Here is a 13,892-nt window from a genome sequence, read left to right on the forward strand (position 1 = left end):
ACAGTGAAAAATACTTGTACTTAAAATAACATTTTCATAATAATGCATAAACTTTAAATATAATCAATTCCATAAACATTTTCATATCAACATATTCATATTCGTATTAACATATTCATATTCATATTCATATTAATAGTCATATTCGTGTTTGTTGAATTCAGATCGTGATTGTGACTCGTATTCTTAATCGTATTGGGCGATGGATCCATCTAGAGAAAACCACAGTACTGGGCGGCGGGGACATCAGCGACACTCTCACTGGTCAACTGGGCCTTGGACAACGTATTAACATATTCGTATTCGTATTCATATTCGTATCCAAGGAAACAAGATCGTCGGGCTCCCACGGGAACCATAACCCTCACGATATTTCCAACATATCATCGTATTTAGTCACAATCCCTTCACGTCCTTCAACATGTCGTATTTCCATCACTTTATAAAAACATGCATCATAATATCGTTTTATTTTGAAACCAAACATGCAACATGTCTTTTAAATGTCCATAATTAAATCACAAAAATCATAAATATTTAAAAATTGTAATTTAACATATAAAAATTCATAAACATCCATAATCATTGAAAATAATCATATTAGCATATAAAGCAGCATTTAGGACACTTCCATGACGTTTACTAATTTTTAAGTGTAAATGACCGTTTTACCCCTAGACGTAAAATTTCTCGTTTTTGATTTTTTCTTAATTTCATTGACTCTAACATATTCCAAATAATTATTTAAGCCTAAATTAAAATTCTCATAATTTTATTTAGCTTAAATACCGGACTTTTTAATTAATTCTTAATTAGTCGTTTTGAAGGCGTTTTAATCCCGAAAAATTTCAAAATTTAATATAAAATTCCTAAATTCAAAAGTTAGCATTTTTATATTATTTTAGCCCTTTTGAACCATGACTCGACCCCCCGTGAGCCGTGTTTCGATTATTTTGTTCATTAAAACCTTAACTTGACCTAAATCTTTCACCCCCGAGCCACCCTCGAGCCATGTTGGTCCAAACCCTGACCAACCCCTTAGGACACCCTCCTGGAACCCACAGACCAGACCCCAGCCACAGAACCGAAGCTAGCCACCCCAAGTGCTGCAGCCGAGAAGTACTCCTACAATGCATGGACTCTTCGTTTTAGTAACTAGGACCCTACCAGCGAGCCCAGCCCCTGAACCAACCACTCACGCACCTTCCTATGACCCTTAAGACTCACCCCAGCCTAGCCCCCAAACCACAGACCGAGACCCTTAACCCCTGGAAGCCTGTGCACTTCTCCGCGTGGCTTGAAGATTCTCGGGTAGGAGTCCTTGTTGGCAAGGACTCCTCCCATCCCACTTAACTCAAGCCCTAGCATGGCTAGGACCCCCTCTCAGACCCCTCACGAGACTCTAGCCCAGTCCTGGTCCAATCGAACCAAGCCAAGCCACCATATCAAGGAAAATGAGCCCTACGATCAACCTACACCCAAGTTGGTTCCAGCTTGAAAGTTCTGATTGTGTGCAGCATTTTGGTGATATTCTAAGGCTCTGAACTCGTGTAAAACAATGCTTGATCATAACCTATATCATGGAAGCCTCCTTACCACAATTAAAACATGAATTTGGAATCAAAATCCAAGTTTAGAACACATGCACATGTAGTTTCGAAAATAAATATCATGCTACTTGATTTTTCATATAAAACATGCATAAAATCATAATATGGTGTGATGATGTTTGAAGGTAAGGATTATGCATGCCTTTGCGTATTAAACGCATGAATTCTCGTTGACGATTACGAAGAACGGGACAAGAACGTATCTTGGCTTGAACTCCTCCTGCCTTTCGAATTTTATTTCTTCAAATTGTTGTGTGTGTGAGCCGTGTACTTTGAGGAGTTTGGGAGAGAATTCTGATGTGAGGCGTGTGTTGTGTAGGGGTTTGGAGTGATTTAACATATTTAAATACTAATTAAGGCTTAGTCCTATTAAGCTAACAAATTAGGCCCATTAGTGCTTGATTAGAATTTAATTAAAATATTAAAATAGTTTTGTCAAAATAAGATTGTGAATTTAATAGTCGGGTTGCCCAAAAAGCTCGTGTTTTTGTTGAAAAACCAACACCGATAAAAATTACGTTCGGGCATATAAAATCACCTCAAAACTCCTTATTTTCAAAAATATGAAAAAGCCTCACTCATATTTTAAATAATTAAAATTAATTATTTAATAAAAACATTTTATGTTTTTCAGCCCTCGGTCTCCGTTCCTCGATCGCAACTTGAATATCCCTTAAAAATACAGTTTTATGCATAATGAAAATTAAATCCTATTTAACATATATTCATGAATGTCACATAATCAATTAAGTAATTAAATCAATTAATTACTCATTTTTCATATTTCCTAGATTTGCATGCAGTTGAATTACGTCGTCTTAAATTTTGGACCTTATAAAAATGATTTCATTTGTGTGTTTGCATGTATTTATTTTTATCCTCGGGGAAGTCAAAGAGTCAAGTGACTGTTCACGTCCTGCACGAATATCAAGAGTCATCTGTCATTCTCTCAGATCTCAAATCTTCGCATTTAATATTTTTTTATTTGCATTCATTTAGGGGGAATATTGTTTTATTATGACTGATATTTCTGTGCTATGTCAAAAACATAAGAAGATGTATTTTTTCGATAAAACAATGTGTCTACTGGTTTTTATCAAAGTGCTGGATATATTTCAATATTTTATGACTTCCAGTAGATATTATCATAAAACGACAAATCCTCTTCTGATTATTATTTTAGTAACCGTTTTGGACAGCCCGTCTTTTCATTGATTTTCAAAATTTTTAAGATCATTGGCTTACCTAACACTCATTGTTTAACTTTTCAAAAACTCAACCATAAATATATTGACATGTGTCCCTATGTTTACAATGACGGCTGTACATTTTGAATATTTACCGTCTCTTCTCTCTCATTTAACTTTTACCTTTTCAGACCATTGCATACTTGCTACTGCTTTCTCTCAAACTTCCTTCTACTACAGAATCTACTTCGAATCATTTTTATTTACAGAAATGGTTGGAGCTTATACACTCAACGCCTACCAAGTCAACTTTACATCACTACTGACCATCAAGGATGAAAATCTTATCAAAATGTTCCAGGCCATTGAGAAATCTGGTCTTAGAAGATTTCTGGAAGCACCGGCGATCATCTACAAGACTACCCTCTTGAACTTCTATGCCAAAGCAACCATTTAGGATGGAAAGATCAAATACTCTCAGGGAGATGCATCCATCACCATTGATGCTGTACTTCTGGGATCAACTTTCTTTCTTCCAATCTCAGGTAATTTTGAATGTTTGGTTGTTTCTAAAGAGGAGATATCTTCTGCTCTTACATCTTTCTCAGCTTCTGGAGAGGAACTCTCTCCCTCTTGCTTCAAGAAGCTTCTGAAGATGGAGTACCAAGTACTCGCCGATATTGTGGCAAAAGAGCTTCTGGTCAACGCTGGTACTTTTGATAGGCTGACCAAGGAAAAAGTTCAAGTGATGATAGCCATCACCTCGGAAGCTAAAATGGATTGGAGTCGTTTCCTGTTCAAAATCATGAAGGATATGATTTTGAGGAAAGGTACTGGTTTTGATGTTCAGATCAGCAAAATGTTGAAGGATGGTGGTTTCCACTGACTTCTGAACAGAATGGTTCATATGTCACAATGGCCGATGCTGATAACATACTTGCTTTAAGGCCAAAGCCAACTGTGGCTGAATTTGTTGCTCTCAATAAGGAGATTGGCGATGATCAAACTGAGGCTCAAGCCCCTCAGAAGAAGGTCAAAAGGAAGAGAGTGATTGTTGTGAATGATTCAGATAAGACTGTATCTGAAGAATATGCTGCTCCGACGAAAGCCTCACTTCCAAACACCCCAAGAAAAAAGAAACCCATAACCACCATTCGTCTCAAGAAGACAACAGCCCTTTCTGATCTTGACACTGCCCCTCTGAGACAAGTTTTTCCAGAAGTCACCTCATCAAAACCAGAATCTCTCCCCTCCTCAAAACCAGTAGCCATCCCTACTGAAACAACTTACACTTCTTTTCAGACTTTCAGACCCTCTTCTGGAGTCGTTTTTAGAGAACCTCTAGCAGGGTCTTTTGCTTTTAGACCCGTGCTGCCTGCATCCTCAACAGACAAAGGAAAATGAAAACTTATTGAAGAACCATAAATTCATGGCGCCAAGTCATCTGTTCAAACTGCTATTGATCTTCACATGGACGAAATTGATAAATCTGCCAGTGAAGACATGATTTTCTTTGATGATTGGCTAAAAGTTAGAGTTTTCCACCCAATCACATACTTAAGAACACCAGGTGCTTAAGCCAAAATGGTGAAAAATTAGAAACAGGTCTTTGCCTCCACTAAGACAAAAAATGTGATTGAGGCTATTAACAGAAGAAGCTACATTTTTTAGCAGCTCAAATGTCAGAAGCTGAATTCAGTTTTGAAGACTTTAAAGTCCAACTTTGATTTATGAATCCTACTGCTGTCCAAGACCAGAATGTGATTCAAATTTTGACTGATCGATTGAGATTGATGAACGAGCAACTTCTTGCTCAAGAACAGGCTTTTGCGCAGCCTTTGCAGTACCATGTAGGTCTTGTCCCAGACATTCTTCAGATTAAGCAAGTTGAGGAAAGGACCACAGCCCCTTCAGAAGCTAAGGTTTCCAGTACTCCTGCATCCCCGACATTACCTACTAAATCTTCATCACTCATCTCTATTCATGAGTTGGCCTCAGTTGATGAAGTAATTCAATCAATTGTTCTCTCTGCTACTGCACCAGAAGCATCATAAGTTGTTGATGTTGTACTTACAGATGCCAATCAATGGAAGGATCAGATGCTGTTTCATCCCAATCACTGCCAAACTTGGAGAAATTTTCTGCTGAACACCAAGCAGAAATGGAAGCTCTTTTGAATGTTCCATCTGAATCTATTCCAGCTGTTGAGCCACTGCAAGCCACTGAAACAGTCCAACTTGAAGACAGAGCAAAATTGGAACAAACTACTACCACTGAAGGAACTTTTGCAGAACCGTCTACTGCTCCATCTGCTGCTCTACCAGAAACTGTCACTTCTACTGCTTTGATTATCCCTTCTACTAATTCACTTGCTCGCATCGCTCAGATTACATATATCAAACAGCGTTTGCTTCAAAGATATCCATCCCCAAAAGACCAGTTTGATATTGAATTTCAAATAGATATTCTGAAAAGAACTCTGAACAATCTTTCAGAGATAGTTAAACAGATGTCTTTTGAACATGGTGGTGAGGTTAGTGCCACCAAATTCTTCCGTGACCGCATCTCTAAAGAGGTCACTCGCACGACAGAATCGTTGGCCAAGATGCATGTTGAAACCAGTGTTTTCAGGCAAAATGTTCTCTCAAGCCAGGTAACATCTTGATTGGTCAAGCAGATATCATTAATACTGTTTCTGATCATGATTCGTCTATTAGCTCAGTCTCCAACAAAGTTGAAGCTATGGATTCGAAACTTGCACTTATTGATACCAAGATTGAGTCCCAATCTCAATATATTCAAGATCTTAATGAACGAATTTCGAATCAAGCACCATATCTGGAGATGCTGAATCATTGAATTATCACCCTTAGTGACAGAGTTGATGACTTACTCAATCGAATTCAAGATAATGATGCCAAAAAGGGGGAAGTAGATGGCAGATCTGGAAAAGGCAGATCTGGAGAAGGCAGAACTGGTGACGGCACACATCACGCAGAATCTTCCTTCAGAAATCAAGATCCTCATGACGAGGAAACAATGTTCAGGGATATTGGCACTGATGATTAAACCTTTTTAAACTTTTTTGTTTATTTACTTAACAAGTATCTTGTTATAATTGCTATCTGTTTTATATCATAACTGTTGTTCTTCATCGTTACTAACATCTAGGTTTTGACATCACCACAAAGGGAGAAATTGTTAAACTTAATTTAATTGTGGTGATGAGAGTCAAAACCAATAGGCCGTGATAGCTAAATCAGAAGGTAGTATAATAAGCAGAAGCTCTCATATCGCTTAAACAGAAGCAGTACTTTTCGAGTACTTAACGGCTTACATAAGCAGAATCAGAACTTAGAAAAACAGAAGCAGAACTTAGCTTAAATAAGAAGAACTTATCTTTTTTCGTGTGATAGTTACAAGTCTTAAATGTTATCGTTACTTTACCTAGTACTAGTATTAATTGCACCATTATTGTTGTATGAAGATATTTAACGCTCCTTACTAATTTTGATATGAAACAAAGACTGATTATTCTGAAGTTTTCTGCAGGACCCTTTTTAGGTGATAAAGCTGATTTACTCAAAGTCAAAGAAGCCGTTTTGTTTATAGACATTGGATTCAAGGTTTCTATATATATAAGGATCAATCCTATATAGAAAATAACACTTATCATTTTCAAAGAACACATTCTTTATCCAACATTGTTTTGAGCAATCAAAAAACTATTTTATATCTTTAATCTCAACATACGGAAAAGTAGCACACTCGTTATAGCAATTATCTGATCTTCTGAGATCATATTGTGCTGCTGTTTCATTATCTGTTCACAAGTTATTTACTTTACTAAATCTTGTTGAGAAGAGTCTGTAACGTGGAAAATAGTCTTTTCAAGAACTTTGTTGTGTTCGTTCTATTGTGTTGTGAAACTAAGAGTTTCAATAGGCTAAGGCTAAGTCCTACTGAAGTGGGTGTATACAAGAGTTGTATTGTAATAACCAAAGTCTTTTAGTGATATCTTATGGAAACAGAAGAATGAGAGACATAGAAGATTCATACTCGAACTTCCAGAAACAACCACTGTCTACTGTCTACTGTTTTATTGTTTTCACCCTCATACCATTAGATCGTTTCCGCATTTTTATTGTGATCTGCTGGATATTTATTTGAACAAGATAAGTTATAATCTCTAATAGGATTCTAGCACCCTTTGCAAAATCATCCAACAAAAGAATGAGTTTATTCACCCCCCTCTAAACTCTATATCGATCCATAATAGTTTGGACATGACAAAACCGATTTCCCACCAAGTAGATACTCGAGCCGAACACATCGATTTCGCTTGGCTGAAACCTTAAAGTTTTTCCCTTTGTTTCATATTTTTTCTTTTTAATTCTGCATTTCAAACACTAACTGTATGTTTGGACAAGTAAAAAATAAGATTTACATTTGGATTTGGATTTGGATTTTAGAGGGGGAGGGAGGTGCATGGCTACAAATGTGGGCATGCGTTCAGGATAAGGTTTTTGGAAATAAAACAAAAACAGTTGTTTTTTAACAGTTATGATTCTGTTGGTAAAAACAGAGGGAGGGCCAAATAAATAATTAACCAACAACTTTGAGGGTATTCGGTTGGAGCTAACGGACAAAAAAGGCTGCGGAACGAAGAAAGTGAGAGTAGGCTGATTTCCTGTGGCAAAGCCTCAAAGCCAACCAATCACAGTCTCGCATCATTAATTTTACTTCCATAAATAAAGTATCAATTATGATTAAATATTGGATATTATTATAAAACTATAAAGGATATTCTTCTATATATATTTATTAATTTTTATTTTTAATCGAATTTTGTTGACATAACTCAAATATTCTAAATTATATAATGCTCTCAACAATAGAAGTTTCAATTTCTCAAATCAATGGGAGCAATTATGAGTAGATCTTGTGAAACGGTCTTACGAATTTTTATCTGTAAGACGGCAACTCTACCGATTTTCACAGTAAAAAGTAATACTGTTAACATAAAAATAATACTTTTTAATGTATGACCCAAATAAAAGATCTGTCTCACAAAATACGACCGTGAGACCGTCTCACACAAGTTTTTGCCAGCTATTATTTGATACATCTCTTTATTTCTTATCAATAATTTATTTTCTAATAATTGTATTACTTTGTAACTTATGAGAAACTGAACACATGATTTTATTTGATATAAAATGATTTTACCAAGAAACACAACTTCAGCAATCATACAATTTAAATCCTTTAGATTGTTTTTATAAAAAATGGTTCAATGTTAATTAATAGATAGCAATGCACTTCTAGGATAACTAAATATTTAAATTCGTTAATAATTTAAAAAAAGTATAAAAAAATGTATGTATATATCAAAAAATAAAGTTATGTAAAAGAATAAATTCTGGATCTAACATATATATATATATATATATAGTAATAATAATCATAAATAATTTCAACTACCTATAAGTAGGGGCAATTTGGGTAGAAGAAAGAGAGAGGATCGACCTTTAAACTTCCGTTTGAGGATGCATCGATGATGACACTCCAACATGATGGTGACGAGTTCACGCCGATCCACCTGAGTCAACAAGCGCTTCCATAATCTGTAAGGCGGAGATTCTTTTCGACATTATCGGAGTTGAATACTCTGTCGATGATGATGAATGTGAAAGGATTGAGCGGGACGGAGATAGAGTACATAAGGAAGCATCACCAGCACGAGATTAGAGATAATCAAAGCAATTCCTTTCTCATCAAGCGTATTAAAGCTCCTATTCATCTTGTAATATGATTTTTTTTTCATTTTTATGTTGGGTTTTGTTGTGTGTGAGCTTGTGTGGATGTGTGTGTGATTCAGTGTGTGTCTTGGATGAGTTTTATGTTGTGGATGGATTTTGAGTTTTAATTGGGGGATGGATGGATATGTGTGTACTAGAAGATTTTGAGCTCATAATTTATGATTTTAGATCGGTTCAAGAGTTCTACTGTTTGTGGTTGAAGTTTGACCGGATCCTTTTGGGTTTGATTCAGATTCATCGCGATGGATGAAAATAGGAAACAAATGTGTTTTTAATTTGTTTGTGGCTGTCATGGAGATTGAAAAAAGCGCGAAATTTTGACAATTTTGTTATACGGATGAATGACACCAGTTTCTACTGAAGTAAGTTTGGTTTTTCATAGTTTGTAGTTTTTATCCGATGTTCTTTGAAGTGATAACCTCATCTCTTGCAAGATTTTCAGCAGAAAAATTCTTTTCTTCTTGGCAGTTTTCCAGGGTTTCCATGTATGCTTGCTTGTTGATCTTGCATAAGTGGCAACCAATTAGCCAGGTCGTGATGCACTTGGTTTTCTTGGACTTAGGTGTCAGCGTCGGGTTGGTGTGTGAGTGGACATACCTTTTTGAAACAATTATGTACTTTTTTAATATACTTTGGAAATGTATTAGAGGTTGTTGGAGGATGCAAGATTTTGTTTATTTGTGTTGGATGACCGTTTCTATTGTGAGGTTAGAGTGCATGATTGGTTGGTTGAACTTCTTCATGTGAAAGGCTTTGACGTGCTATTATTATGAATGCTAAAGAGAGGTTATATGAATTCGTAAGAAAGCTTGGGCATTGAGGTTGTTTATTCGTAGTAATATATTGTATGTGGTTTCTTCATGCTAGGTTTGGTCTCTGGTACGTAGATTTGACCAACCACAGAAGTACAAGCCTTTTGTCAGCCGATGCGTTGCGCAAGGAAATCTTGAAATTGGGAGTCTGAGGGAAGTTGATGTCAAGTCTGGTCTTCCTGCCACTACCAGCACGGAGAGATTGGAGCTTCTTGACGATGAAGAGCACATACTTAGTGTCAGGATTGTTGGTGGAGACCATAGGCTCAGAGTATGCTAAAAACACAAATATTTCCTTCTTATTTAATCAGTTTTTCAAATTATTTTTCGAAGTTGTCTACTTTTATCTTGCACTTTGATGGGATTAATGGAATGGTCTGTGGGATAGCATAGTTGGTCTCAGGCTGAGTTTCTTGAGCATTAGCTAATTTTTAAACTATTAAAGAATCTTGATATTTATCTGAATATTCCAAGGATAGTGAATCATCCGGGGTTCATGAACCGTGATACTATATTATCTTGAAAGTCTCCAACTGAAAATGACTTATCACCATCTATGTTTTTTAGTATATCAAAGAATCATAGTTTGAGTTGAATTGTCATTTATTTTTTTGTGGGGTTTGGCTAAAGGCTGCCAAAATACAAGTGTTCTCTGGAGCCTGGAACAGAGAGAATTCAACATGGACCCAGATTGGCTGGTCGTGTTGACAGATAGAAATTTTACCCCTTTATCAAGGAGACTGACAGTTAATAATAAGCCAAATCAATCATAATTGATGTACGTATGGAATTTTCAGAACTTCTATCATGGCACCATGTATTAAAAACCATATTTCATTCCCATAGACTGAAGCTTATGCTCCATGACCATACAATACTCAGTGACTGCAGCCTATAGCTTCCTTCTGAATGTACCATTTCTCCTAATGTAAATACAACAGAACATATCATTATTCAAAAGTCTCTACGTTTCTTTCAGAACTACGCTTCCATTGTATCTGTCCATCCAGAAGTAATTGAAGGGAGATCTGGGACCATGGTGATTGAATCATTTGTCGTGGATGTGCCTGAAGGAAACACAAAAGATGAAACATGTTTCTTTGTGGAAGCGCTGATAAAGTGTAATCTTAAGTCCCTCGCTGATGTTTCTGAGAGGCTTGCAGTGCAGGACAGGACCGAGCCTATCGATCATGACTAGAACTGCCACATTTTGGAGGCTGTTTTCACCAAGGATGAAGCTTATGTGAAGGCTTTTGGACTTTCAAGGCTTTGGAGGCTGTGGTCATTCCTCTGGTTCGCTGTTTAATTTGTATCTTTATCATTTTGGATTTTTTGTAATTTGGAGCTCAAAACTGAAGATATTATGGACTTCTGTATCAACATATGATAAAAAAAATTAAATATCGAAATTCCATGGTTCTGTTCCGGATGTGTATTGTGTGCATGTATATACATTTGTATGTATGTACATGCCTATATTTATGATATATATGTATGTCCACAAAAGATCCATTTAACCTTTATATTGGTCGTTGTAAATTTTTTCTCAAGAAACATTAGAGAATGTTTCTGAACATGAAGAATGAATCTCCTAGATTTGTAATATTAGTGTGCATTAAGCCCGCTTTTTCATTTTGTAAAATCGAAAAGTTAGTTCACACCCACACTAGATAGATATTAAGAACATGTGTGAAACTCTTTCGAAATCATCCTAACTTCCACAAATATGTTCGTCAAACATAGATCTTGAGTTCTAGTTTGAGTCAAGTAGCAACTTACTCAAGTTCAACAGCACCATCTTTTTCGAGCATCAATCTGAGTTCAAGTTACATGTTGAAAAGAAGAATGTCCTTCAAGTTTTATGATAAGTTGCTCGGACATGTCAAGAAGGTCCAAAATGCGATAATCTAATTCAACTTCATGTAAACTTAGAAAAAATGGAAAATAGTGAATTAAATGATTTTAATTGTATGAATTATTTATGTTAGACATGTTTATGTGTTTAGGATGTAGTTTTCTAATTGAAGGCATTAAAACTGTGTTTGTAAATGTTATTCGAAATACAATCGAGTAAAGGAGATCGAAGACCACATAAAGAAAAATATTTTTATTAAATAATTAATTTTAATTAATTAATTAATATATAGTATATGGCATATGACATATGGTAGTTTAAAAATGGCAACTTTGAGGTATTTTTATACGCCGAGTCGTATTTTAAACCGCGGTCGATTTTCGTTAAAAACAGAGATTTTTTGAGAACTCAACTATTATTTGCACAAATTTTCCTACTAGGACTCTTCCTTCAGAATTCAAACACACACACCACACATAATTTGTGAGAGGAAGCCACGGTTTGAAGGAAAAAATCAGCAATTCCCCCTCTACGTCGACATTCTTCGCATCTCAACTCGTTTTCGTGTGTAATAAACGCAAAGACGCCCCTTAATCTCTTTTTTCTCATCTATTACATCATATTATGGGTTTGTGCATGAAAAAAATATGTTGCCTTGTATTTACTTTCGTTTTTATGCAATAATATCCCAAAAACTCGTGATTTCAGGGTTCAAAACTCTTGTTAATGGTGCATGAATGGGCTTCCATCATCGGGCCAGGGGAAGGGATGAATTCAGAGGGTTTAAGGGCCTAGACAAGGCTGCACAAGAGCTGGACAAGGAGGGTAACTAGGATGAACGAAATCTTAGATGATAGGTGAGCTAGGGTTTCGGCCAAGGCTTCCTAGAGAGCCACGACTCTTATCCGTGGTAGGGAAAGGTGCATGGGTCCTAGGAGAGGCTAATCAAGGTCCTAGTTTGATCGCATGAGGCTTGGGTCGAAATCTAGGGAGGAGCCGCGTCTATGGAGGGTTGCGCATGGCTTTTGGGTGCGGCTTGAAGGGTTGGGCTTGTTAGTGGGGTTAGGCTTGGTCCAGTAGCTTGCTATGGGTTTGGTTTAAGTCCTAGGGTCGATGGTTAGGGGCTGGACGGGTTGGCTAGAGCTTAGGTTTGAAGAAATTCAAGGTTGGTTAACCTGGGGTTTCCAAATCATGCACAAAGAAATCTGTAGGTGTCCTAGGCTGATCCAATGGTTTAATGAGATTGAATTGGGTTGATAAGATTGGAATGATTTGGGTCGCCGTTTCAAGGTCTAAGGATAAATATAGAAAGTTGGGGTTTCAAGGGCAAACGATCATTATACACTTGAAAAATGTTAGACGTCCTGGCAGTGCCTTGAATGCTGTAATAAATGTTTATGGATTTTTTTATGAAACTTTAATGCTAAAAAGCATGTTGCATGCTTGATTTAAAAGAAAAATGATTTATATGTGCATGAATTTCTATAAGTGATGGGAATGTGAAAAGTCGAAGGAGGTGAATTGATTGTGGCTAATACGATGATACAATGATATGTAAGGCCAAGGCTCAGTTGACAGGTGAAAGGGTCGCTGATGTCCCCACCGCTTGGTACCGTGATAATACGTAGATGGATCCATCGATCTTCAGCTAATACGAAAGTCATACTGTAGGATTTGAATTTAATAAAAGGGAAACATATACGTATATGATAAAATAAAATACGATATGATATGTTGAAAACGTTAAAATTTATGATCATGAAAAGCTATTTTATGTAAAAGTATTTTCACTGTTGCTTATGAATGTATATGTATTACTTGTTATCATGATTAGGGTTTGTTGAGTCAATAGACTCACTAGGTGTGATCGATGTAGGTGAGCATGATATTGATGTTAATGAAGGTTTTGATGGTTGATCTTGCTGGACTGAAAGTCCACACAACCCGAAGAGCTTGAGGACCGTCGATAGTTTTTCACAAATAAAATAAGTTTATGATTTATGATTACTTAAAGATTTTATGATTATGATGCTTTGAAGAGATTTTTGAGAGGATGTTAGAGTTTAGTTTATTTTTTAAATAATGTTAGTTTAGTTTGGTTGATGTTTTACGACTTTATTCCTTGAATTATTTTCTTTGAAATTTCAAATAATAGTTTGTTGGTTTATTTTTAAATGATGTAAAATATTCATAATTTAAATGTTTAGTGTTTCGGCCAAACGAAAGGAAAAGGAAAAAAATTCTAGTACTTTATAAGAAAAACGAGTAGTGGACGTTTCAGTTGGTATCAGAGCAATGTTCCTGCAAAGTGTTGTGCCACCGCCAGTTCCGGAGAACTCAGTCGTCAAGCCTCAAGTCTGTAAGTTTAATTACTTTACATGATTTTTATGATGATACCTTCATGTTTATATGATTTATACGTTTACGTTACATGTTTAAACCTTTTTGAGGTTAAATGTTATTCATGCTTAAAGTTGCTCAAAAAGGGATTAGCATATGCTATATGATTATAAATTTAAATTTAAAAGCATGTTGGTTACGTTAGAAATTTGAAAAACTTTCAGATATAATGCCTCCTAGATGCGAACATAATACCGATAGGCAAG

At 36.0% G+C, this 13,892-nt stretch overlaps 1 protein-coding gene across 1 annotated transcript; it reads left to right on the forward strand.

Moving 5' to 3' along the window:
* Positions 1-8,297: 8,297 nt before the first annotated feature.
* Positions 8,298-10,856, forward strand: LOC142524973 (abscisic acid receptor PYL8-like). The gene is made up of 3 exons (XM_075629137.1): positions 8,298-8,603; positions 9,487-9,702; positions 10,411-10,856. The coding sequence occupies exons 1-3, from the start codon at positions 8,475-8,477 to the stop codon at positions 10,627-10,629; spliced, it is 564 nt and encodes a 187-aa protein (XP_075485252.1). The 5' UTR covers positions 8,298-8,474; the 3' UTR covers positions 10,630-10,856.
* The last annotated feature ends 3,036 nt before the right edge of the window (positions 10,857-13,892 follow it).

Source organism: Primulina tabacum, chromosome 14, assembly GCF_025594145.1.
Source record: "Primulina tabacum isolate GXHZ01 chromosome 14, ASM2559414v2, whole genome shotgun sequence".
In the NCBI taxonomy this organism is placed as follows: domain Eukaryota; kingdom Viridiplantae; phylum Streptophyta; class Magnoliopsida; order Lamiales; family Gesneriaceae; genus Primulina; species Primulina tabacum.

Coding starts and splice junctions, on each gene's coding strand:
- LOC142524973 (XM_075629137.1), top strand. CDS start 8,475: ATGATGATGAATGTGAAAGGATTGAGCGGGACGGAGATAGAGTACATA. Junction 8,604..9,486: donor TTAAAGCTCCTATTCATCTT/GTAATATGATTT, acceptor TCTTCATGCTAG/GTTTGGTCTCTGGTACGTAG. Junction 9,703..10,410: donor GTGGAGACCATAGGCTCAGA/GTATGCTAAAAA, acceptor CGTTTCTTTCAG/AACTACGCTTCCATTGTATC.